General features: G+C 39.1%; 1 protein-coding gene across 1 annotated transcript; it reads right to left on the bottom strand.

Annotated features, from left to right (window-relative positions):
* Window positions 1-659: 659 nt before the first annotated feature.
* Window positions 660-24,622, bottom strand: LOC113409493 (STARD3 N-terminal-like protein). Its single transcript, XM_026663479.1, has 8 exons — window positions 24,369-24,622; window positions 18,380-18,457; window positions 15,631-15,708; window positions 12,732-12,785; window positions 12,530-12,647; window positions 9,227-9,325; window positions 2,329-2,400; window positions 660-1,130 (listed from the first exon to the last, which is right to left on the bottom strand). Exons 1-7 carry the CDS (start codon window positions 24,591-24,593, stop codon window positions 2,348-2,350), a joined length of 705 nt encoding a protein of 234 aa, XP_026519264.1. The 5' UTR covers window positions 24,594-24,622; the 3' UTR covers window positions 660-1,130; window positions 2,329-2,347.
* Between the last annotated feature and the right edge of the window lie 2,563 nt (window positions 24,623-27,185).

Raw genomic sequence — 27,185 nt, 5'->3', positions numbered from 1 at the left:
CTGGGTGTTAAAATTAATAAACAAATGGCACAAGATTTTGAAGTAACTAGTAATTTGGGGGTAGCCAATTTGTGACACCTTAAGTGCAGCTGCTCAGCACTTTCTGAAAATCAGGGCCGCTTTGAGGTGTCCCAAATTGAGCACCCAAAACTGAGACTCCCAAAAATCACACCCATAGGTTTAAAGTTTCCTATTTTCTCTGGCTAATGCTATTTAAAAAGGAGACTATCAATAAAAACTGAATAGATTTTTTGTCTGTGAATAGTTTTCATATGCTAGGCCTTAATTTCATTTTAAAGTAGATTACAGTTTCAACCCTCCCACAATCCACATAATTATTGCAGAAGCTCATTTCCTGAAACTCTTCACCAAAACAGAGTTGTTTACTATCTGCACTGAAAACTTTGTCCAAAACATTTATTAGAATAAATTCCACATCTACCTCCTGCTTGAACAAATAGGATTCTGAAATAAATTAACTTTACGTGTATGTCCCACAACATCTATACAAAAATGAAAGTCAACATAGACCCTCTGTTTCCCAGTGAGAGACAAGGAGGTTGAAAAGGTCGTCTTACTATGTGAAGGGACAGACAAACATGTCACAATATGTCACATTGTTTTTATTAACATTTTTCTTTATTTTACAAAGAGTGCATAAGTCCATTAAAAAAAATGCATGGAGTTAAAAAAAAAAAAAGAAAATGTAAAAATAAACAGGACAAATATTTCACAACGTAAAATAGTTTTATCTGGTGAATTCAAACAATCATTAAATATACTTCCATCATACAGAAGTGTTACTTCAATATATTACCAGGTTTACTGATTAGTTACACAAGCACAACACTTTCTAGTAGCTACCTAGCTGTTAGAAGATCAACTTCAAGAATCACTGAATACAATATGAATAATTGAGTAATTTTTCATAACAGCCATGAGGCAGTCTAATATATATATGTGAACAGAACAAGTTTGTGAGGTATTACAGTACACGGGAATCACTCCTCTTTGTTCTCTAATAAATAAATTCTTTTGTTAGCAGTTCCACCAATAAGTCAACTGCAGACATTGTCATTACAGTTTCAATATAAGCAATTCCCTAATGGCCTTTGAATCAGATTTTCACTCTGTAAGAGATAAAAAAAAAGTCAAGATGAATAAATAGAGTTTGATCCAAGACAATGGACATTAAGATACATAGAGAGGCATTAAGATAGAGAGAGGCTCAAAAAGAGAGAGCAATATCCCATTACTATTCATATAAAAATCAGAAATGAGCTATGAAAAAAAGACAGGTAGGAACTTAAGCCTCTTAAGAGGATTAATTCCCCATCAAATAGAAACAATATCAGTTTTAGTACAGTGAGCACATTTGAGGGAAAGACTACTGTGAAATAATATAGAAAGAATTCTGTTTCTTCAATAGTTAATAAAATTGATATGTAAGAAAATAATTTGTACTAAGTATTAAGAGAGGGTAACATATAAAACATTAGGAATACACCAAGTAGCCAAACCCTTTCCTGACCCTGATATGTTCTCCTGTCCCTCTTCTTTCTGTTGTTTAAAGCACTTTAACACGCAGAATCCCCCAATGTTCTACACTTGTCATGTCTACACTACAGATACAGCACCATAGCTATACCACTGTAGCACCACAGCATAGATACTACAGCAGTGAAAGGGGTTTTTCCCCTGGCTGTAGGAACTTGACCTCCCCAGGGGACAGCAGCATTCTTTTATTGACCTAGCTGTGTCTACAATGGGGGAGGGGAGTGCAGGTGCCACAGCTACAGTGCTCTAGCGTGTGGATTTTTTCACAGCAACTACATTGACCTAACTTTTAAGTGTAGGCCAGACCTAAGAGAAAGGACTCAAGTAACTTCTACTCCTTTCTCTCTTCCACACAAGATCCTCTAACTTCTTGTCCTTCCCCATCCTCTAAAGCGAGAAACAGGAGAAATGTCAGGGGGCCAACAGATGCATGCATGCTGCTAGCCCACTTCCTTTCATGTGCTCCATGATAGTTCATCTCAGACCCTACCAGAGTACCCAGTGTGCCTTGACCTCATCTGTTGCTGTCTCCAGGAAGAGAAAAACTGGGATAGTCAGAACTCATTGTAGGTGGGTCCTAATTCACCCTTTCAGCAGTCAGATATATTTGCCAGTGCTCCGTAACAGCTAGCTCAGACATTAGAAACAGGCCAGTTCCAACAGTGTTAACCATTTGGATTGTGGCTAATTCCTAGGTGATTAAATGGAAGGAAATTAAAAAGAAACATTAACTTTTTATGCAAGAGACATTTTCCCTAAAGAAGGACTTGCCTGTTATCTCCCATAGTTGCTATACAATTGGTTTTTCACTATCCTGTTTTTCTTCAGATTCTTCATCAGATCCTAAACAGGAAAAGAGTAAAATTATTAGTTTGGTAAGAGAAACTCAGAGTCCTTATTTAAAAATCTGTTCAAATTATGAAGATAAGGTTTTCCTAATGTAACCCACACATCTGGGTGTGGTGCTCTGTCCCATCTAGTGGCACTGAGACCACTTAGAGATTAATGAGTCTGCTCTACAGCCTGAGCTAACAGCCGTATGGCTTTTAGCTTATGCAGTAGAGACTGAGGCACTAAGCTCCAGAGGTCCCAGGTTTGACCCCAGTCATCGGCGGGCGGGATCTGTTGGCGTTCCCAGTTGAAATCCTGAACGAGCCCCCACTTGTAAGACTTTGAAGCTTGGGATGCGCTTTCTCAGCTAGGGGAAGTATGTAACCCACACACCTCCTGGGTGTGGTGTTCTGTCCCAGCTAGTGGCACTGAGACCACTTAGAGAGAGAGATTAGTGAGTCTGCTCTGCAGCCTTAGCTAAGAGGCATATGGCTTTTGGCTCATGCACTAAGCTCCAGAGATCCCGGGTTCGATCCCGCCCACCGACGACTGGGGTCTGTCGGTGTTTAATTTAAAATAAGAGATTTTAGTGTAAAATGGAAATGCTAGTAAAGGCCTAAGTAAAGTATTTTGTAAGCATCAGGTCATTAGTAATCCAAACACCATTACTGAAATAATGGTATTCATTTATATGACATGTGAAGACTGAACTAATCAGAATTATCACAGGACAGTTGTGACCACCACTGGTAAATTATTAACCCTATTTTAGAGACAGGAATACAAAGAGGTTACATTACTTACTCAAGATCACAGAATGCATTAATATCAGAGATGGGGTTAGAATTCTGGAGATCTTTGCTCCCAGTCTTAAGATCAAACCACTGTACTACACACATCTATAATCAATAAACCCTTTAGAGTTGTGGTGGGCCCCTTCTATATCCCCACCACCACCCTTTCGAGTGGTGATGGGCCCTTTCTATATCCCCACCTAGAAACTCAACCTACTGTGCCATATTGGAGGGAGTGTCCCTTCAGAATCTAGTGCCCACTCAACAGGGCAAGTCCACTTGACTGACCCTTATTCTGTCTCACTGTGCTATCCCATATAAATTAGGGTGAATGGGCCTACAGAAGGTTTTTCCAGAGGCTAAGAATTTGTTCTGTAACCATGCCCAGCTAGGTGACAAGCTACAATTCTAAATTCATTCATTGATGAGGAGATTTTCTGACTTTAAATTACACATCCCATCATCCAAAAAAAATTTCTTTAACTTTAAGGCTGTTTCTAGACCAATCCTCAAAAAACAAAATGTTGCTATCTAGATTAATTAACATGTAAGCCAATGTGAGGAAGAATCTGTAGCCTAGCATGCAAACTATACTTTTTTGTTACATAAGGTCCTAGTTTGGACCAAGTGAGAAAAGAGGAAACAAGACCAACGTTAGAGCTAATTCTCTGGAAGTTTGAAGGCCACCTTCACTGTCTATCAGTCTCATCTCAAGCATCTCCCTCTCCTGGTCTCCCATCATCAGCTTGCCATCTCTTCATCTGGACCTCATCTCTTTGCCTTTACTGCAAATATGCTGGCATGTCCCAGATGAAATGGCTTAGCTGGACACAGTTCTGTACCTCCCATGCAGCACTTCTTCTCACTAACTGACAGGAGATACTCTGAACAGCTCAGTCACTTCACTAAGGCACAATACTATATTAGCAGAACTAGGTGGACCTCCCAATGCTGTGTGGATACTAAACAGGTCAGATGAGGACTAGCAAATAGAAGTTCTGTAGCTATGTTTCGAGTTATAGATTCCTTTGTCCCCACCACACCTGGCACTGAACTCTGCCTGTGGCTAGTGAGAAATTTCTCAGCCTCTGAACCATTCCAGCTTTGAGTATGTGTCTTGAACAGTTATTTTTCCTGTGAGAATCTCATTTGTTTGTAACTGTTTATGATGAAAAATGCCTGGGAAACTTACTCTGGAGATCTGTGCCACTATCTTAAAGCCAGATTGTGGACCACAAGAATAATGCTGTATTTTTCACATGAAATCTGTGGTAAAAAGCCACAGAGCCTGGAGGGAATTTTAAAATTCTTTGTCGTGGTTCAACTGCCTCCATTATTTTGAAGTTGAAATTTAAAATAAACTGTAAAAATCTAACTGCTGCCTGGCTCAGTTAGCACCTGCTCTCACCACAATGGTTACTCGGCAAACATTAGCTGCTTACTGAAGATAAAGGGGCTGTAAGTACAGTAAACTGAAACTGAGCTATTCCTCTTAAAGGGACACAGCTTTACATTTTTGAAAGGACTAAGTTAAAAATATTTCATGTTCCTCTAGGGCGCCCTTCAAGGGCTTGTCTACACAGTACCAGAAGGGTGTAAACTGTAAAGTGTTCCCATGTGTTGTACTCTAACTGCCCCATGTAGACCCTGTTGACTCGCGCTAAAAGGTTTCAGAGTAGCAGCCGTGTTAGTCTGTATCAGCAAAAAGAACAGGAGTACTTGTGGCACCTTAGAGACTAACAAATTTATTATAGCATAAGCTTTCGTGGGTTGTAGCTTTGCTAAAAGGTTTGTAATGCGTGTTGATGTAGTCCCATATGAAACAGTACTGCATTAACACGCATTAGGAACCTTTTAGAGCGAGGCAGGAGGGTCTACATGGGTCTACGTGGGGCAGAGTGCAATATTTTAGAGCACTCTAGAGTTTACTCCCCTCTGATGCATGTGGCCATGCCATGTAGACAAGCCCTAAAAATTTTAAACAAAAAAGTGTAAAGGGTTTTTCTGCTCTCCTGTTTGTCTTTTTAGCATAGAAAAAACTGATTAGCAAGGGGAGCGTTGAAAGGAACTATACATAAAGCTATCAGACCCACAAAGGAAATAAACAGAGAATTTTTTTTTTTAAACCATCTTGTAGTTACAATAATCACTGGTTTTACTTTTAGCAAGAGTAGGTACAGAATTTTCAAACGTGTGATTTTCATAGCACTTCTGTGCTATGTTTATTGCACAGCTTTCCCAATAGACTGCAAACTACTTTGTGACATTCTAGACCACCACCTAGATATACACTGAAACATTCCAATTTACTATCTCTTACATTAATTATATCCCAGTGTTGCTCTTCATTCTCTTTTTAGTCTCTCCTCATTGACAATGAAAAATATGGTCATCAATTTATATCTCCAGTGATACTGCCTATACTATTTCTGACTTTAAATTTATTGGCTGAGCTTGCAAAGGCCTTATACTCCACTTGACAGCATTTCTCTGTTCACAACTCAATATCTTTCAATTCTAAAATTTCAAGAAATGTTCTAGGCATCAATGGCCAGACCCCTATTGATTTTGGGGAAAACTGGAAAACCAGAATGGGGAAAACGAGGGATAACACTTTAAGCACCTCTACAATAGTCCACAGGTCAAACAACTGGTTGCTGGCACCCCATAATGCCTTCCAGCATGATAACACCCTATCTAACCTCTGCTTGTCTTTCCAATACAGTAACATATTGACACCCGGAATGATACATCTCCCACAAAAATCATAATGGTATAGAGAGGAATGGGGGGCATGCAGGTGGGGAAATGCACACAGCCCCTGGGGTGGAGGGGACAATGGAGATTCACATAAAACCCTCCAGGGAACTTGGCATAGGGGGAGAGAAGAATGGTGAGCACATAATTTTTGGAAGAGGAAAATTGGAAGGACTTTGGTATGGGATGCACACAGAGCTGTTGCTATGGGAGAGAATGGTGGACCCTGGCATAGAGGGATAAAGGCATGGGGCACACAGAATCCCTATCAGGAAGAGGTTAGGGGGAGTCCCTAAAACAGAGAGGGATGGGAAGATGACAGACAGGGAGCTTGAGGGATGGAATGGAAGAATGCAAGGATCCCCTGGTTGTGCAATAATCTTGGCTCACACAACCTAAGGAATCCATGACAGCAGTAAGGATCATTTCTAGAATGAGTATACACTTCAGCAGACCTTTAAAAATCCCAGTTTCAAAGGTTGCTATGACACCCCAATTCTCTTGTCTGTAGCAGTAGACTGGACAGCACAGCCCTATTTTTTTTTTAAACTCTGTTTTTCTGCCACTAGATTGGATACTACTGCTTACTTCTGCCAATCTACTCAAAATCTACTAGAAGCCACATTAGACCAGTGGATATTTATTATAATTTTCTAAAATATCTTCTGATTTAAAGTTATCTGTATGACTTATTTTTACTCTATGCATCTTTCCATGATTCTACAGGCAAGAAAGAATGCAGCATTGTGGATTTCAAAATAAGGTTACAAGGGTAACAATGCAATACTTCCGATACTCAGCCTGTATTCTTAATGTCTCAGAATTACAACCTACTAGATAGATGATATCGCTCAGATACAAGGTGCCACAAGTACTCCTCATTCTTTTTGCTGATACAGACTAACACGGCTACCACTCTGAAACAGGTGACTCAGTATATGGGTACAGGAGCAATTAGCTGTTTTATTCTGTGCTCTACATTGTCCTAATGCCTCTTACCACCACTAGATGGAACTATACGACAGCTATCTTTATTATATTATGCTGCTAAACAGTTTAACCTTATACTGTACTAAATTCAGCAGTTAATATCCCGTCTTCATTAATATATCATCATTATAACAAGATCATCCTTGATTATATTGCACTTTTGCTCCTGAGTGATACTTCTAGATTAACCTCCACATAACATGCAAAATAACTGTCAATAGTAGCCTTATGGACATAAAATACTGTATTTATCACCAATACAAAGTTATAAAAAAGTGGATATATGATCTCCCCATGTAAGTTTCTCCTTCGTACAGAGATTGCCACTGTGACCTCTAGGTTGTTGCTCCTTATTACAGGTACCTCCACCCCACAGCTGGTTATTGAAGCTTTTGTTACCCTGTCTAAATCCTGTACAAGCCTCTCTCAGCCCAGTGAAAGATTTCCTAACCTGTAACACAACCTCAAAGCACCTGAGAACTGAAGCATTCTCTGTAGATTTCCTTAGTGCAGGAATACAGCTATGAACAACTGCAAAGACTTTCTCCTCTTTGTTGCACTTTCAATAGCATAAACCAAAGTTTGATTTCCAAAAATTCAGGGTTTAATTTTAATGGCTTGGAATACATCCAAGGAACACCGTAGGTGCCCTGGAGCAAGCATGGAAGAGGCCTGCCGCAGAAAGGACCAGGCTCACTCCAATCACTGGGGTGACCACTGCATTGCTCTGATCCCGCTGCAGCAGCAAGATAGCAGCAGAGGGACTGAGATAGGATTGCTTCCAGGAAGTGTTTTGTTAGGTGCCAAAAGCCATTCAGCCAGCTATCTTCAACAGTGTAAAAAGACCAGCAGTCCAGATTCCTGACAGAGGAGCTCCTCACAGAAATCTGAGACAACTGTTTTTGGTTTTTTCCCCCCCATGTGACAGGACAGAGAGCTGTGAAGAGTCTCTAATGGAACTGTAAGGGTAGGAACTCAATTAACCTGTAAAACATAATGCCAAAGTATATCTTTATAAAGCACACCTTACAAAATCGCAGGAAGATATTTATAATATTTTGCAGATGACGATATTTGATTTGATTTCATATTTTAAAAGGTATGAACAGACAGCATGAAAGTGAAGTCCTATTCTGAAAAATGACTAGTGTGGTATTGTGGGGTTCCATATTTGTTTCTTAAAGAATTCAGCTGTAGTTCATTCTACAAGTAAACAGATGACAGTGTATCTGCACTCCTTGCAAACTCATCCTTGAATCAGATAGTAAAGCTGTTTCTTTCTGGCTTGTGTCTAGTCACCTCTTACACTGACCCAACTGAGGTGCACCATAGGCCTAGTTAAGATGCAATTGAAGTTTGCCTCAACAAAACTCAACATGCTTACACCTTATCTATCTATAACACTTAGGGCTAGTCTACACTACAGTGCTACATCAGTGCAGCTGTGCCACTGTAGAATGTCTGGTGACGACGTGCTATGCCAACAGGAGAGCACTCTCCCATCAGCATAATTACTCCACCTCAATGAGAGGCAGAAGCTATGTTGGTGGGAAAGTGTCTCCTGCCGACATAGTGTGGTATAGACACCGCTTTAAGTGAAAGTAAGTTGTCGCCCCTGAACGACGCAAGTTACATCAATTTAAGCAGTAGTGTAGACAAGCCCTTATTTCTGTTCAGATTTTCTGATGACAAGAGAGCAAGAAACCCCTTGATCTCAAGTTCTGATCTGTTTTAAATTTGTTGGCCTTTCAGTTTAATTGACTGTCATACACAATACAAAAGCAAGATGATAGGACTCGGACTTCCCTACTCCATTCATTATTTTATATACCACTATCATATCTCCTCTCTGAACTTATTTAACTAAACAGATCTAAAAACCAGATATCTAAAGAACAGGTTTTATATTTATTGACACTACTAGAAAAGGATTTTTGAGATTATTTTAAGTGTCAGACTGACCAGCTGACATATTTCAAAATAAATATAACTTCATATTATAAAGATTTATAGCAATGGATAAGTCTGTTATTTCTGCAGTGTTAAAATGCTACGTGGAATTTTACATGCAACAAGTGCCTAACGTATTGTAGCAAAAATTACAACAGGGAAGCGTAAATTGCAAATTGATCGAATCAGATCGAACGCTGATAAATTAAAATCACCTTTTCTGGTACCAAAACTATAAAATTACTGTGTCACTGCCCTTTAGATTAGACATACTCTCAGGGAAATCTGCAGGAAACCTAACAGCAACAGAAAATAATTCTCTGCATACACACTCTGAACAAAATTACCTGCTGCAGATTCAGGAGGAGAATAAAACTGCCCATCAGAGAGGAGTCCAGGCTGAAGAAGAGCTGCTCGCTCAGACGCATCTTGCACCAGTAAGAGCCCTAAGAAAAGCAGAAATTAGAAATGTGCATCACTGTTACCACTATCAGTCGGAATATAAGGTACTATATTATAGAAAGTTTAGTTTCCATTGTGGTCTGTGTAAGTTGTGTTACTGCAAGATATTATTTCAATACAAAAGAATTCATAAAAAGTTAGGACTTACTCTTTGGTGGATGGGATTTGGGGAGGAGGGATTATGCATGATCAAGAAGCAAAGAGTGGTGTGGGAAAAAATGTCTGAATCTCAGACAGTCCTATTTGTTTTGATGATGAGGATAGGCAATTCTGAGTAAGGCTGAAGGGAATACCACCCAGTAAATAGGGAACACTTTCTAGTTATTAATTTGTGCCAATCATACCACTTTAGTTTAGAAAAAGTTTTTTCTTTTTCTAAAGTCTGAACTGTTCACTCCACCAGGCAATACAATATATCCTTGCTAACTAAGTTCTACTTATGGGAATGAATTCAAGTTTTGGGGTAGCAAAGAAAGAAAAATCATGCATAATAAGCCTGCATGGACTAGTACTGCCATTTGTTCCATTTACATTCAGCCAGTCTCAGAATTGCAGGTGTTGAATATGGAAGAGATACTAGGGCTTTTAATGCGTTCCCATGCCAATGCAGGAATGCTCCATATTTTTTTTTGGTACTTGAACAAATTCAAATTCCCCATCTTTTATTTACTGTCCCATAGGGACTGCCCTGTTTTGTTTTTTTAAATGTTACTGTCACTGAAACTGTACTAAACACTGAAATAACAAATGACAAATATAGTGTGATAATAGGTTATTTTCTAATCAGAGCTGAACCTTGTTTTCCATCTCAGCCACTTATTTGCAGATAGCAATTTATTCTGCCAACCAGTTCCTTGGGAGGCAACAATCTAAGAAACCAAATATTAGTGGCAAGTGGGAAAATGGAGACCAAAATGGGTATCACAAGTGATAAGTCATTAGGAGAATAAAAACAAAGGAGGAATTAAAAATGGGTCATACCATTTAAAATCTCACCTGATGGGTAAACCTCAAAATTAGGCAGCTCAGTGCAGGGAAGCACCAAACACTTGGATGTTTACCTGCACTTCTTGGCTTACAAGACTGTTCTGAAAGTCTTACAAGAAGCAGCTCCCATGAGGTTTCCAGTGCTTTTACTTCTAGCATGTCTGGAAATTCTCTCAATATTTTAGCAGGAACCACAAAATACAGACATGCGTGAGAATCAAATATAATACAAAGAGTTAATCTCATTTTTTTCAAATCTCAAAATAAATGTGGGTTTTGTTCAAATGGATCAAGGTAGTTTTATCCAGGTGGTTAGCCCATGTCTAGTTATAATAGGAACATGCATATGCATGTTCCTATTTATGAAAATATTTATCTAGAATCATAGTATCCTACATTCCATCTTTTAAAATACAGAAAAAGAAAACTACTGTACTTTCCATAATTCTTGCTTTAACTTAGAACACCCAACTATTTTTCTACGCAGCAAAGGCGTTGTTAAAAATATTATATTTTTCTTCCCCAAAGTGGTGTAATTATAGAGATTATAGAGAATTCCTATTGTAGCAAGATTTAATATTGTATATTAAACATAAAAACACAGAACATATACAACCACAAACTTGGGGAGAAATCCCAAGATGTACTGAGCACTTGCAATTCTCAAATACAAGGAAAGAGTCCTGTGGAGCGTCTGAAGTAACGGCACAACAGTGCTCTACACCAGGGAACAAACTATTTTCTTTAAAAATATTAGTAGCTCAGACAACAGCACACTGTACTTCAAAACAGAAGATTCCTTTAGAACAATACTATAACTATCTCCTTTAACCCACCAAAAATGGAAAAAAACATTTAGTTTTTCAACAATTTCTATGAACTGAACCTCAAACAGATGTAGGTTGCACATGTCAAATCTTTTCTTCACTTATGAGTATTCATTGTAAAAGATGTACTTAAAAATCCAGACTGCTAATTTTAAAACAATGCTTGACTTTGAATTCACCAGACTGCTTAGCTGCTGGGATACTGTGTGATGTAAGTGACAGAATAAAAATAACTGGCTAATTAGCAAGGCAAAAAATGATGTGTTACATTTTCCTATTTAGTGTCCTGGGTTTTTTTAAATAAACAAACCCCTCTAATTTAATTATCTTCTTTTGGATGGGAAAGGAGATTGAGAGGGTGAAAAGATTTGGTGCTCCAATGTGGTGGATTAACTGTAACGTGCTTTGGTGAGGAGAAACTGAGTTCCACTGTTGATGCCACTATCAAGATGTATTGATCTTAGAGGCAAACATTCACTTACGGTCACTTGTTTCAGACCAGATTTAAATTGTTTATGTAAATACAAAAGGTTCATTGTACTATACAGTGCACTTTTTCAAGATCCTGCCCAATTAATGTTATCCTTTACCAAAAAAACCATAAAAATAAAATAAAATCAATTATGAATCCCTCTACCTTTGCTCCATAAATCTGCAGGAAGTCTTTACGCTCCAAGCTCCTCCTCTGCCCCTCACTTGCCTCTTCTTGAAGGAGCAGCGGTTTATAGAATGTGCTGGTCCCATACTCTGACTGATACAGTAGCTCCAGGAGCACTATTCTCTCCTTTCCCCATCCTTTTTCAAAAACAACTAGTGGCATCTGGTCTGTTGTGAACTCTTTTGCTCCCTTCAAGAGAAGGAGCCAGCAGCTAAGCTCCTCACCCCACTCCACTCACCCAGCCAAAAATTTTACTTGCCCCAGCTACATGCAATGTTTTTTATTAAAAGATGTAAAGATATATGAAAATAAGACATGCTGGTGGGTTCATGACAAGTTGTCAATGTGGCCCTCCCATGATGTGTATTTTCGGCATTCCTGAACTAGATAAGACAAAACACACTTCCTTTTGTATAGAAATTTTACGATGGGAGAAAAGATAAGGATAAGACATTCAGTGTTACTGCAGCCGTGTTGGCCCCAGGATATTAGAGACAAGCTGGTTGAGGTAACATCCTTTATTGGACTAATAAAAGATATTACCTCCCCGACTTTGTCTCAAGAATCAGATACACTGCTAGAAACTTTGTCTCAAAAATCAGATACACTAGCAGTTTCTGAGTGTGACGGGGGAGAATACTCTTCTATCTTAAAAGGCAGAAAAAAGTTACGAGGTGGACTGCAATAACTGAGGTGTCTATAAGAAGTAAACTTACTGTTTTCTTCTTCTGCTTCTTGTGGTAACACTTTAAAATCCAGGAACCAGGTCTCTATCCAGGCAAGTATGAAGGAGATAATGGGCAGCACATAGCCAAAAGCACCCTGGGAAAACAACTTGAAAAAACAAAACACCACATTTTTCCTCATAGAAAACCATGATTTTAAATAAATAAATTAAAATTTGATCTGAATATGTACCTTTGAGAGAATTACTTTTGCTAATAAAAAGGCACTGGTCACTGCTGTTGTAAACTGCAAAAGACAGTTAAAAATAGTTAAAACTGCACTTATAAATTGTGGATTTACTTTCTCAGCACAATACAGTAATTTATTAATCACTAAGGCATGAAATCCAAAGTCACAGCAATCGCATTAAAATTTACCCAACAATTAACAAGGTCAGATTAGTAAGATTGAGGTGACAGGATGTTGAAACTTCAACTCAAATTAGATTGTACAGGGGTGTAACCATTTTAATTTGGATGCCTCAAAACACCGGGGTACTCATCTATTTCGACACAGCAGAGATGGTAACTTAGAAACTGTGCAGATACTGAGTTATTATAAATTGTAATTTAACTACATATTGATAATACCTTATTTTGTAAATCACCACCCATTTAAAGATATTATACCTACTTCAGAAAAAAATAAACACAGCTTTTACTCCAAATACCAACTCACCTATCCTGCTATTCATTTTGCAAGCCATTTTAAAGAATCAAACACTCATATACACTCATGACACTAAACTGGGAGGAGCGGCAGATATGCTGGAGGGTAGGGATAGGCTACAGAGGGACCTAGACAAATTAGAGGATTGGGCCAAAAGAAATCTGATGAGGTTCAACAAGGACAAGTGCAGAGTTCTGCACCCAGGATGGAAGAATCCCATGCACTGCTACAGACTAGGGACCGAATGGCTAGGCAGCAGTTCTGCAGAAAAGGACCTAGGGGTTACAGTGGACGAGAAGCTGGATATGAGTCAACAGTGTGCCCTTGTTGCCAACAAGGTTAACAGCATTTTGGGCTATATAAGTAGGGGCATTGCCAGCAGATCCAGGGACGTGATCATTCCCCTCTATTCGACATCGGTGAGGCCTCATCTGGAGTACTGTGTCCAGTTTTGGGCCCCACACTACAAGAAAAAACGTTTTCACTAGGAGGGTGGTGGAATCTGGAGTGGGTTACCTAGGGAGGTGGTGGAATCTCCTTCCTTAGAGGTTTTTAAGGTCAGGCTTGACGAAGCCCTGGCTGGGATGATTTAGTTGGGGATTAGTCCTGCTTTGAGCAGGGGGTTGGACTAGATGACCTCCTGAGGTCCCTTCCAACCCTGATATTCTATGATTCTATATAGCTACTGTATTTGGGTAAACAACCTAGAAAAATACTCCAAGTGGCATAAATAGTGAAGTCTTTTTGGGGAAGTTTTTTGGGGGGGATTGCTAAGTGCAATAGGAGAGAATAAAAATAAATTTGTGAATGAAATTTGTGATAATGAAAGCAAGGGGCTAATGGTATTCACTTGACCTATACATACTGTGAACAGATACTATGCATCCTTCACTACATAGCTCTGCTAATGCACAATGGTCCAACATCTCTCCAAGTAATACCAATTTGCAGCAAACCATGTGGTTCTCTTCTGATGAGAACAAAGGAGATTTAAAATGAGATTCACTTCTTCCAGAAAAACTCCCAATCTGTTTTTGTATCTCCTCTAATGCTTACCACTTGTGATGGGTTTGGCTTGCTATCTCACAGCCCCTTGTGTAAAGATGGAAGATGCAATCTACAAGTCAAAATTATAGGCAAGGGGATTTTGAGATGAACACATTTTAGAATAAAAAATCACTAGTCCCCTCACATTCAGCAGCAATTTCTATTAGATGTACACCTGTGGCAAGATGACAATGTACTTTTACTGAATCAAGAGACTCAGGCTCAGAGCCAGTCTAGTGCAAGACATATTGTATATTGCCCCTTTTGAAAACGTTCTACATAGAAATGCAAACACAGCCAATGAAACAAACATAGCAGCACAACATAGAAAAAACTGCTCTCTTGGATCCACAATACACCTCTACCCCGATATAACGCTGTGCTCGGAAGCCAAAAAATCTTACCGCATTATATCAAACTTGCTTTGATCCGCTGGAGTGTGCAGCCCCGCCCCCCCGGAGCACTGCTTTACCGCGTTATATCCGAATTCGTGTTATATCGGGTCGTGTTATATTGGGGTAGAGGTGTATAATGAGCCAGCACTAGGTGCTTTATTATATTACAGCCTGCAGTATTCACTGTAAACCACCATATGGATGGAAGTATGAGTCAGAGCCATTATATGTGTTAAATTCCCTCTCCTCTTCATATCAGTTACAGAAATAGCTGTGTTAATGAATTTTACTCCAATACACTCAAAAAATCCTTAAGAATTACCCATTTTACAGGGTGCCTATGGGCAGCACTTTGAACCGGAGTATAGAACAAGATGAGCACAGTGACACATGCCTAAAATCTCAGGAAAGTGGAAGTGAGTACAACACATGAACTCAAGAGTTTGGGGCGGCAGCATGTAATTGAATGTCTGCACAGTAACTTTGGTATCAATATGGCGTTCTCCATTCCCACAATCTTCCCTGAATAAAGCTGCCTAGTTTCCAATGGTTAACTGGATTTTTCAAACTCTGGTCTAAAGAAACCAAGTCAGATGGAACAAGAGGTTGTGAAGTGGCATGGCAAATACAGCAACATGTGCTAACCACAGCTTAGAGCATTATAAGAAAGTGTAAGGGGGGGGAAAAGGGTCTATCTACCTCCTCCCATTTTCACAAAAAGGAATTGATAATTGGAATTCTTCAAAGAACGGAAGTGGGTCTTCAGGAGTCACTACCATATACTATTTGTATACCAAATAACGACCAGAAAAATTTTCAAGACCAGGACTCATTTGTTCAGCATGCTACCTGTTGCACATTCTTACATTTATTTTATTATATATAGATGCTTCTCAACATACTAATATTTGGAGCCATCTAAAATTTGTCAAAGTTTGACCCATTTCTAGTTAACTCTGTTGTGCTTGGCTACTACTCACAGCTATTGCCCACCAATGGCGCAGTCTGCACATTGCATATGCAAGTATTAACACGTTAAATCGAAAGACTGCCAGTAGCTGTAGAGAAAAGAAAAAAATTGTTGGTTAATTCCAAATGTATAAAAAACAGCAAGATACTCAGCTGACTGAAAATACCAACTGCTTGTAATGTAAATGAACAGGACACCACAAAGAAAGGAATTTGGTTATTAGGAAAGCTTTGAAAGTGGATTTGCTTATTAAGATATAAACTCAACATTTTGGCTTCTCAGTTATAAAACACTGCTGTCAATTAGACTAAAATTAAGCATATGCATAAATATTTGCAAGATAAGGGTCTCGAAGCATGCACCAGTGTGACACCCAGCTGAAGTACATTAAATCTGCATACGTACCTGGTACACTTCTGTACAGTTCAGGACCTGAACATTTAAGCTTTTCAGATAGTTAATCTGCCAAATACCTAATGGGTTACTGTGTCGGTATATTTTAAATATTTAACCTTACAAATGATGGGATGGGGAGGAATATATTTATACAATGATTTCTGTAACTGAAGAATTTAAAAGGTTTACTGAAATAAAGGTTTTACAACTATTCATATAACTAGTCATCGTTATTTGTTTCCCTTTACAGAATGCCTGCAATTTTTCATATGTGTTTTACTTGTTTTCTGTGTCCAAAAATTAGTCTTGAGCATTTGACATTTTCAAAGATCTATGTAAATAATTTTTCCAGACACACAGTTATCCACATTTTACAATGGAAGAATTTGACACAGAGAGGTTATGCAACCTGCCCAAGGCCAAAGAGTAAGTCAGTGGCACAGGTGCGATTAGCATTCTGAATTAGAGTTCCCAATCTTCCCTTCCTGTGCTCATTCCTTGAGACTAGGACCCTATCAAATTCACCGTACATTTTAATCAATTTCCTGGCCAGAAGGTTTTTAACTGGTCAATTTCACATTTTCAGATGTTTACATCTGAAATTTCCTGGTGTTGAAACTGTGGGGGTCCCAACCCAAAAGGTACCCGGACATGGGTCTGATCTCCCCCGAGAGCAGCCGTGCAGGTGAGGAGGAAGTCCTGTCCATCTCTAGCCTGGCTAAGACTAGCAGCTAGGAGCCCCTGGCTGGGGTGCTCCCAGCACCAAGGGGGAGTTCAGACCCATCTCCACAAGCCTCCTCAGGCTGCAAGAACCTCCGGGGCTGCCGTCCAGCCCCAGAGCTTCCTGTAGCAGGGGGAGGCACCCAGAGGTGGCTCTGATCTCCCCCCGAGAGTGGCTGTGCAGGGGAAGGGCAAATCCTGTCCCTCCCCGGCCAGGACTCGCAGCTATGAGCTGGGGCACTCCCAGCATCACAGGGGAGATCAGATTTCACGGAAAAGGGCTTATTTCACAGTCTGAGACAGGTTTTTCATGGCCGTGAAATTGGTAGGGCCCTACTTGAGACCAGGCTACCTGTAAAGCATCATCTGTTCAAACGAGTTTACAAAAAAAGTTCACAAAACTTGAAACAGGAAAACACTTAAATTTAAGAGAATTGTCTTTCCCTTGGCAATTAAAATATCAAAGCTGAGAATAGCTCTGGAAGTACAACCGAGTCTAATCTAGCTTTAAGTATAAAATTGAATAAGATTAATTACATTTGTGCTAGAAGCAAAAGTAGTTTTAATTGTAAGCTCTAAATCATTTATGGATTTCAATGTCTCTAATGTCTCCTATCAAGAGTTTTCCATTCCAAGTTATATGTTTTTCTACATAAGCAGCTTTAACTATAGGCTGGATTTATTTGCAGGATTATCAAAATGAACAAAAAGATAGCTTTTTTTAGCTTTATGAGATGGGAGATACTGTGGGGGCACTGCTGAAGGTGGCATGGTGGGACAACTCTTGGCTGCTGGAGCAGTTGAACATAACAGCCATCTCATCCAAAGTGGTATAAGGCAGCACCAATGTGGAAATGCGAGCAACATTTTACACTAATTCCAGATGAGTAGTCTCGATGCATCCATCAGTGGTGGAACAACTGGTATGTAACAAATGCCTAATATTACCTAAGAGGAATGAGGGTTATGGAAAAGAAAGAGGGCACAGCCTACAAATCCTGCTGATCCAACAACAAGAAAAAGCATTTATTTGCATGTGAATATCTGCATGGTTCATGCCGTGGAGAATGCTGCTCCCTGACTTTGTCCCCTTTGACACTGCCACAAAGCTGCAGTCTCAAAAAAAAAAAAAAAAAAAAAAAAAAGAGTGGAGGGCTTTTGTCAACCCATATGGAGAGTGAATGAGCAGTGGAGGTGCTGCTCCCCACTCCTTGTTGTTCCTAGTGCCTGTGTGTAGAGGGAAGCAAATGGGTCATTATGTCTACAGTCATCCATATTTAAAATAGAATCTAAACATAGATTTTAAATAAAAATTTTAAAAAATAATCTATTTTAGTTGAAATACATAAATCTGCAACAAACCTGATATATACAGATGTCAGCTATTGTCCTGTGATCAATTCTTCCCTCACTACTGCTGGATCTATTTCTGGAATATTGCCCAAACATAAGATTATACACCCTAATTTAAAGAGAGATGTGATTTAGAATACATTTTCCCTCTCTTTTAAATTACAAGAAAATCTAACCCTGGCACAGGACTCAGACTATGGGATAATAAAAGATAAGGCCTCTTTGGATAAAAAAAATTCCAGTTCTTGCATTAAGCATGTTTTAAAGACATTCTAAAACAAAATACTTACAAATATATCAAAATATGAAGAATGGTAGTCATACTGCAGGACTTCCTTCTCTAAAGTAGTCTCAATGCCCCCATTTACCTATAAAAGAACAAATGAGTCTTAGCATTTATAGCTTCAGAAAATGGGAAATTACTGAAATCAAAACACTTGCCATTTTCAACTGTACAAGTAACGGTTTCAAAGCATTTCTCTGCCTGACTCCTAGACAGTAAACGTAGAGGCCAGAAACGTTACTATTCTAGAAACATCATTAGGGGAGTGGCATTGTTACAAATGTTCTTTTTTCCATCAAAATGCATTTAGCATTTTCCAAAAGTCTACTGGGTCTAAGATTATTACTATTTTTAATGACTGTATGGCCTACTGAGGCTGCCTTCCCAATTCTCACCCTGAGATAACAGTGAAGAAATTGTTGGTGGAAGACGTAGTCAGACCTATGTATTTTGCCACCTTTTCATGGGCAGGAAACCAAAATTCCTTGCATGTCTAATAATCAGAATAAGTTATTTCACTCTATCAACGTAAAACAAGAGACCAATAAAAAATTACCAGCTATATCTGTGTTGGGACAACAAGTTCTCTTTCCATCTTCCTACTCTCAAGATGTATCTTTTTTCATTAAAACCTTGTGTTCAGATTATTTTCTCTACTACTCTTTAATGGCCTGCTGCTATTTCATTGTCCTTTTTTTCTTTCCCTTTGTTAAGCCTCCTTTTATCATCACCTCACTCAACATTCCCCTGCCAATCGTAAGTTGACTAGTCCAAAGAACTTTCTCATGTAAAAAACCATTATTTTAAATTCTCTCACAAAGAGCATCAGGACAGAATAACTTGGAAAAAAAAATTCTCTTCCTCTTTCTCCTTTACTGTAGTGCTATCTGTTGTCTACTACCAGGACACAATAGTGCTCCCCCACTGCAGTGCAGTAACAGCAAATCTTCATCAATTTGCACTACTTCCTGACTCCACACAGGGAAGCACTATCACAAATACCAGTACTAAATGACTGTTGCAGCAGATAGCGTCTTGCAGTTTCTCAAAAACAGGGGTTAGCTCCCCTGACTTCCCCTGTTTTCTGATGATCATGATGGAGCTACAGAAAGCAGCTCTAAGCCATCTCCATTTATGGCCCCATTAAAAGTTAGTTAATTTCTAAAAATTTACCTCATTTTAAATAAAATCTTAGAGGAGTTTATCTGTTAAAATGAGATCAAGTATTAATTATTAACTTCTTGGGCAGGTCACTTGAGGTCTACCTGTTTCCCTATCTGTATGTAGGGAATGGCTTGGTTTTTCAGTTTAAAATATGATATCAATATTTTAGTATACTTATTTAGTATTTAGCTTTTCTGTTGACAGCACCTCAGAATTTAAAGATTTTAAGTTGACCCTGTAAAAGCATTCCCATCATACTAGAAAAGGTGAAGCGCAGGAGTCCCTTTCACTAGCACTTGGGTCCAATGAGTCTACTTTTCGCATTTCTGTCGTGCTTTTTACCTATCAACCTCAAAGCTTTTTATAATGGTGGATAAAGCATCATTTTAAAGCTGGGGGATTCAGGAAACTAACCCAGGTCTCCATAGTCCTCTCCCTGTGCACTATACTATGGAAATAGAGACAAAAAATAATTTATAATGAAATTGAAATGTTTGCTGCTTTAATATTCATGGCAGCAAAAGCAACAACTGCTTTTCAAACAAATAGTTGATCATCTTAAATTTAAAAAAAATCACAGCCCGTCAGGAGGACAAAATGCCTGCACCATTTATCTTTCCCAGATTAGCACAGTATTTTTAGTTCAATGAATTGTTAATTCGCCTATTGCAAGCTACAAGCATTTGGCTTCCTCACACACTTCTTAGGCCTGGTCTACACTACGACTTTAATTCGGATTTAGCTGCGTTAATCCGAATTAACCCTTCACCCGTCCACACTACAGAGCCAGTTAATTCGAATTAAAGGGCACTTAAAATCGATTTCTGTACTCCACCTCGACGAGCGGAGTAGCGCCAAAATCGATTTTGTTAATTCGAATTAGGGTTAGTGTGGCCGCACACCACCGAATTAATGTGCTTAGTGTGGCCGCGCACAATCGAATTTATACAACCTGTTTCCCAAATTCGAATTATCTAAATTCGGATTAATCCCGTAGTGTAGACATACCCTTAGTACACTACATTCAAAATCCAGTCCAGGCCTTCTCTCTAGGCTTGATTTCCCCCAGCATTCCTTCCCCAAGAATGCTCAGACCCAACTCTAGGTCCTCTTCTCTCTAGAGAGCCACTCTTACATGCCTTATATTTGTCTGGTAAATACGAATGACTTGCAAAAGACTTCTCAAACAGAGTCACCACCTGGCAACAGAGCAGCGTTTTCAAACACATTTTTCCAGTCTTTTTACAGTTACTCTACTCAAATACTTTAGCTGTTTCAGAACATACATTGAAAATGTATATGCTCGGAGGAAGAAACAAGGGGAACACTGCCTGCAAGATATATAGCAGTTTGATAGGTCATTTTATTTCTAAGATTAAACATACATCCCTACAGAATTTAAAATATAAATCCTCATTAGTTTTATTTTGGCTATGTCTCAACACAGATATTAAAAGCATGCATTCTGATGGGAAAGAGAAAAACAACTCTATTTAGACAATAAGACTGATCACATGATCACTACTGGAATTAAATTGGGATATAGTACAATGAAAAAAAACCCATGTAGCTAGAATGTTGATGTATATGCAACACAAGCACCTCTTATCTCAATCTTTCTGTTCTTTTTTTTTTTTTTTAAGATTTGCAACAAAAACAAACACCTTTTTTTGGAAGGTGGGGATGAAAAAAATTAAGAACCCAAATTCAATACAATACAACCTCGTGAAAATGGATTACTATTACTTATAGAATACAAATATTGAATTTAATGAGATTTGCACAGTAACAGCTAACTCATGTATCAGAGATGAACAAGTTACATGGCTACCATTATTACACTGTTCGTAGTGTAAAAAAATTGGTATGGATAAACATGAACAATTCAGAGTGGGTTCTAAATCCAAGATCTGGAAAACCTAAAGTCTGCATTCCAGAGAGTTATATGTTTTAAGGCCAAAACGGCCCAGTATGATCATCTGGTCTGACCTCCTGATGGGCTTGGAGAACAAGGCTCCTTTTGCCAGGCAAGACAACATGCCTGCCAATCCAGACTCATGAGACTTTGGATGTTTGACAGCTGGAACAGAATGTTTGGATTCTCACCTGAACCATTCAAGTGTAACAGTACGTTGTTGCAAAGCCAAAGAAAAGTCCACACGAAAGACAATTATGTTAACTGCTTAATTTCTAAAGTAGCACAATCTGAAATCACAGAGGTGGTGGCTGTCTGACAGGAACAGTGCACTGTTAAACTCCTCACATACGCACAGGACCAGAACTAAAGTAGGGAGAGAGCACAGATATTATAGACAAAGGAGGCTAAAGGGCAGGGAACAGAGGGAGACTGGACGCTTCCCAATACTATGTCATCAACACCCATCCCCTCCTATCCCTCACACAAGCCAATGCAACCCCAAACACTTTCATCCCCTTCTCTCAATTTGAGCTCCAAAATGCTCTTCCAATTCTCAGAGACAACTTGACAAAAATCCTTTCTTCTGCACACTGTCCTCTTGCATCTATCCACTTTTATGATAATTAATAAAGATGCCATGTTTATAATATAAAAAACTTGGGGAATGCTACCCAGCCTGAACAAAAGCCTTTGAAAACAGAACTGGGGCGGGGGTTGGGAGAGAAACAGTAAGAAAAACAAGAGATAGCTAATATGCCATTTTATCACTTGACATAATCACAGCACCAAAAGTTTAAAAATATCCTGATGTGTAAGTACTTCAGCCTCAGGAAGGGAACATGTTAATACGGTCAGGCAAAAAACATTTGTAGTGTGTCATACACAAATAAGCAAAAAAAACCCAAAAAACCGCTTCCTCTTCCTCCTCCCTCCCAGCACTCCTACCAAGCAATCCGCTCGGACTTTTGCTGCTACTTATATTAAACTACCAAGTGTTCAACAACAACTGGTGATGCTAACCAGTCTGGGTCCAAAAGTGGCAGTCATGTCCAAGAAACATTTTCTGGTTTATGAAAAGGCTGGCATCGTCTCCAAACCTCACTAGTTTTCCACCAGTGAGGAAGCCAGAACACAGCAGACTCTATATCAATTGCATCAACACCCAGTGTTTAAAAATCAAGAGTTGGACACCCCCCAAGTCATGAGACTAGCTTAAAAATCATGATATTTTAAAACTTTTTTAAAAACTACTGTCTTTTTATCTTGTGATGTTGGAGGGTTGACGGGTTTTTTACTTTTTTACTAGAGGAAGAATTACAATAAAACATTACTGTATTATATCATACACCACTTATTCAGGATCAGGTTAATAATCCAAGAACCTGGCTAGAGATTCTGCCTTGCTGGCTGGGGAGCCCTCCTCCACTGAATACTCTAGAAAGGGCAACAAAATTTCTAAATGTCTATCTGCCTTTTGGTGCTTCTCTTGTGTATGCACTTGGTGCGCAAACTTATCCATTACAAGGATAGTCCACATTTTACTATACCACAATTCCACAGGAGGAGGGATCACATGTTTTCAATTATGTGCAGTACAAAGATTAGCAGCTAACAATTAAACAAAATAATTTGACATTCTGTTTAAAATGTAGATCCTTTACTGGAGCATTAAGTAAGCAGGACAGGGGATCTTTAGGAAGCCAACATTTTATCATAAAATGAATCTCTTTAATAACTTCCTCCCAAAACAATCTAATTTGGGACACAACCACCACATGTGCAAGTACGTTCTCCTTTCTCTCCAACACCTCCAACAGAGCACCTCCTTAGTTGCAAAAATATGATGGATCTTAACTGGGTAAATGCCATTTATACAGTAATTTATTAAAAAATATTCATAAGCTATAAAAATTGAAGATTGGATATCCCCTTTCCCACAAAGATCCACTCATCTAGATCAATCTTTTCATCTGGGTTGTTTTCCTACTGACACCTTTTACAATCAAAATAGTGTATCTCTAAGAAATTAAATCTTTTGTTTCAGCTTGCTCCTGGGTCAAACTCCTCAAAAATGTGGTTAAAGGTCCAGATAGAGTCACCTCATATCCAAATTTCACAATAAAATGTTTCACTTGTAAATACTGAGAATATGGGATCTTTACATTATTACATACCTCTTCGTATGATTTCAAATCCAGGACCTAGAAACAGCTGTTTGAATTGAGTAATCTCAGTGCTTACCCACAACAAACAGACACTTTGATATTTCTGAGGATACATTCCAGATTATTAATCAAAGTAGTTAAGGGAGAAGACCTCAGCAAGAGCAAAATTAATATATTTAAAAAATTAATCTTAGAGTAAACTTGGCACAAGGAAAATATTTTATTTGAAAAACCAAAACAACTTTGGCCGAGAGCACCCCTGAGGGGAAATCTCTCTCAGGAGAGATGAGCAATGCAGGAAAATATTCTTTTCAATGTGTCACGCGGTAACAAGCTAAACCCTTGTTAGATTGAAATTCACACTTAATATCCAAATTCATGGAAGCGTGAATCTTTTTGATTCTTTGCTCTCTGTTAAGTACTTTGCACTTTCCTTGTTCTAGTTTGACATGGTTAATAATTAGAATTAAGACACAAGTGTTGCCAGAAAAGATCTAACAATACAAATGAATAATAATGAAGTGTAAACCCCAGCGATTAAAAACAGAGTTGCCACTGCTAAGCTAAATGGGTATCTGTTTTCACTGACTGTTAGATGGCAAGACATTTGTTAAGATGTAACATGTCAAACTGGGGTGATAGTACACACTTTGAGTTGGAGTGAAATGGTGGCAATTAGCCATTTCTGAGCCCACCAACCCCTGACGGAAATAAACAAATCTAAAAAAAGTTTGAAAAACAAGACTCACATTTAGCTCTATTATCCACAGCAAGGTTACGAATAAAAGGTCAAAGGTAACAAACAAACAGAAAGTCCTTCTGACATCTGATATGCCTTTCTTCTCTCTTCCTTCATAGGACTCAATCCTTGCCATCAGCTGTGCTGGGTTGATGGAATGGACATCCTGCAAGGAAGGACAGGAGCCCCGACTGCTGCTCTGAGCATTTTCTGCATCATCTGGCAGCCGATTCATCCTGGCTGTGGTTACAGTAGCCTTTTCCCAGCTTCAACATCACTAGCAGGTTGATCCATATAGGAGGAGATGTCTTTAGAAAGAACAAATCCAAAATGTTAGTCATAGCAAACTGACTGCTACTAAGCAAACTTCATCTAATCAGACCTGAACTGTTTTTTGTAAATCGAACAGTTGAGTGTCTTTGGCAACTGTGTGCTGAAAAATGCTTTTAACATGTTTTCTAAGCTCGCCTATAAATCCCTTTTTGAGACAGAATATTTAAATACATAGCAATATGAGCCATATCTCAGGAAATGTAGTCTAGAGTTGGAGGTTTCCAAACTCTAATCAACTTTGCTACTGATTGACTGGGGTGGCCCTGGGCAAGTCACTTCAGCTTGTCTTGCTGTCTCCAGCTGCAAAACTGTGGTTAACACCTCGCATGGACGTTGTGCAGACTGATTAGTTAATGCTTGCATGGTACTTCAAATTTAGAAAGCACTCTAAATGATTAGTAAAAGTAGATTCTCTAGCTGGGCCTACTCTTTCCATCACTTTCATCACTGCTTAATGGAATGATTACTTGATTTTCAAACATTAGCATACTGTATCTAAAACTTTTATGCAGTAAGTCAAAGTACTCAGGCCCAGGTCAAGCTTCAGATAATTTGGGGAAAGGGAATTAGGGGCTTGCTGTCTGCAGACTGAGGTTTGGTCTACACAGAGAGTAGTACTGGTATAACCAAAGATGTGATGTTAGATTGATTTAGCTAAACCGGTCTAAATGTACACAAAGTTCCACTGGTTTAGCTAAACTATGCAACATCACACCTTTAAACCAGTGTGGCTTCTGTGTTTAGACAAGTTGTAGGAGAGCAGAGGTCTACTTAGTACAACTTCTTAAGTACACAAGGGTGTCTGCCACCCACACTTATCACTGGCCAGGGTATGACTGACTTGGCCACGAAAGAAACAGGAATAAGTCAAAGGTTCATTACAACTATTGACATCTCTACTACTGGGAATCCTGCTCTACTGAGCCGATATGTCAAATCTTGCCCCATAGTTTACACCATGTTACATTACCAGTGTTTGTCTCTGTGAAGTTATAATACATAGAACTTAATGGTGACATATAAAGGTCAACAGATGCCTAAATCTGTTCCACTACACTGCATTTGTATATTAAGTGCTCTCTGGTGTCTCAAACTGATACATTTCTTCATATACAAGCAGCTGCAGGGTTTTTTTTCCCCACCACTTGCTGTTGCATGAGATACTTTTTTCTGGAAAGCTTCCTCTAAGACAGCTGACTAAGGATGGTCATATGTTTCAGCAGATATGAAAATCAGATTAGTTTTCTCCAACAGCATTCATTAAAAATGTGTTACATTTATTCCAAAACAATTTCTGCAACTGAAGATTATGCAGCTTTCGATATAAAACGCTTGTAGCCAATTTAGGCAGTACAGTATGTTCCCAACTATCTGAATAGCATGTGAGACACAGATTTTATTCAAATAATCGAGAAGGCAGGAGCCATTCAGCAGCAGGGTTGCCTCCTCTGTGGCTGGGGACTTCTCCTCCTCTTCACAGTGCTGGCCAGGGGTCTCTGCTCTGCCCCGTTCCTGTGACACGGGGCTGCAGAGGACTCCCTGTGCTGCTGCAGTGCCAGTGACACCACCTCCACAACCTTGTGCCTGCAGGAATCAGGTGTTACCAGCCCTGTGGCAACAAAGGGAGCCCTCAGCAATTCCACTATCATGGCCCTGCTCACTCCTGTGACAGCCCAGCCAGAGGGCTCCCTGTGGTCCCTGTTCTGTCACAGGAGCCATTCAGCAGCAGGGTGGCCTCCCCTGTAGCCAGGGGCTTCTCCTAGCCTTGGGTGCAGGTGAAAATCTCTGCTCTGTTATTCAAACCGTCACACTATCCAAACCCCTTCCTTGTCCCCGCTGCAGAGGGCATGCATCTCCTGCTGGTGGATAACGACAGGATTTGAACAATGATGAGGTTTGGATAATAGCTTTTTGGATAAACGGGAGTATACTGTACTCAGTATATTCTTTTACAAATCAAAAACCCCTGGGGGTTTTTTTGTACAGGTTGTTCTCTATTAAGTCACACACAGGGTAAAGTAGTGAAACTTTCCCCTCCCCCTCAATTCAAAGAAAACTGCAACACTTCAACCCCAGGGAAGTTAAAACTGTAGAAGTCAACAAGGTTCCAAAAAATAATAATTGGAAGTAACAGAATCCATGACTTTTGAAAGCCCTATGACAAACCATTTCTTAAAAGTCACCCAAGCAGAAATAAAACTAGTGCAACTGAAAATTCCCAAGAGGAAATCCAATGCTCTTGAGATCCTCAAATACTGTATTCAAGAATCCCAGTCAAATGAAAAATAATGGAACTAATTTAAGTTAGTTGAGTCGGGGTTGCAATATTTTTTCAGTGTCAGATACATAGTTGTTAAATGGTCTGTTATACGAACTCTAACTTGGAACTTCATAAACCCTCCTAAAACCCACTTAAAATAAAGAAAAATGTTCTCATTAACTGCTGCCTAATGACTACAAATCAACTTTTGCTTATGCTCAAAAAAATGACATC

Source organism: Terrapene carolina, unplaced genomic scaffold, assembly GCF_002925995.2.
Source record: "Terrapene carolina triunguis isolate 2854851 unplaced genomic scaffold, T_m_triunguis-2.0 Scaffold33715, whole genome shotgun sequence".
NCBI classification, from domain to species: domain Eukaryota; kingdom Metazoa; phylum Chordata; order Testudines; family Emydidae; genus Terrapene; species Terrapene triunguis.
Note: the sequence above shows the minus strand (reverse complement) of the source record. Positions and strands in the feature narration are given on the sequence as shown.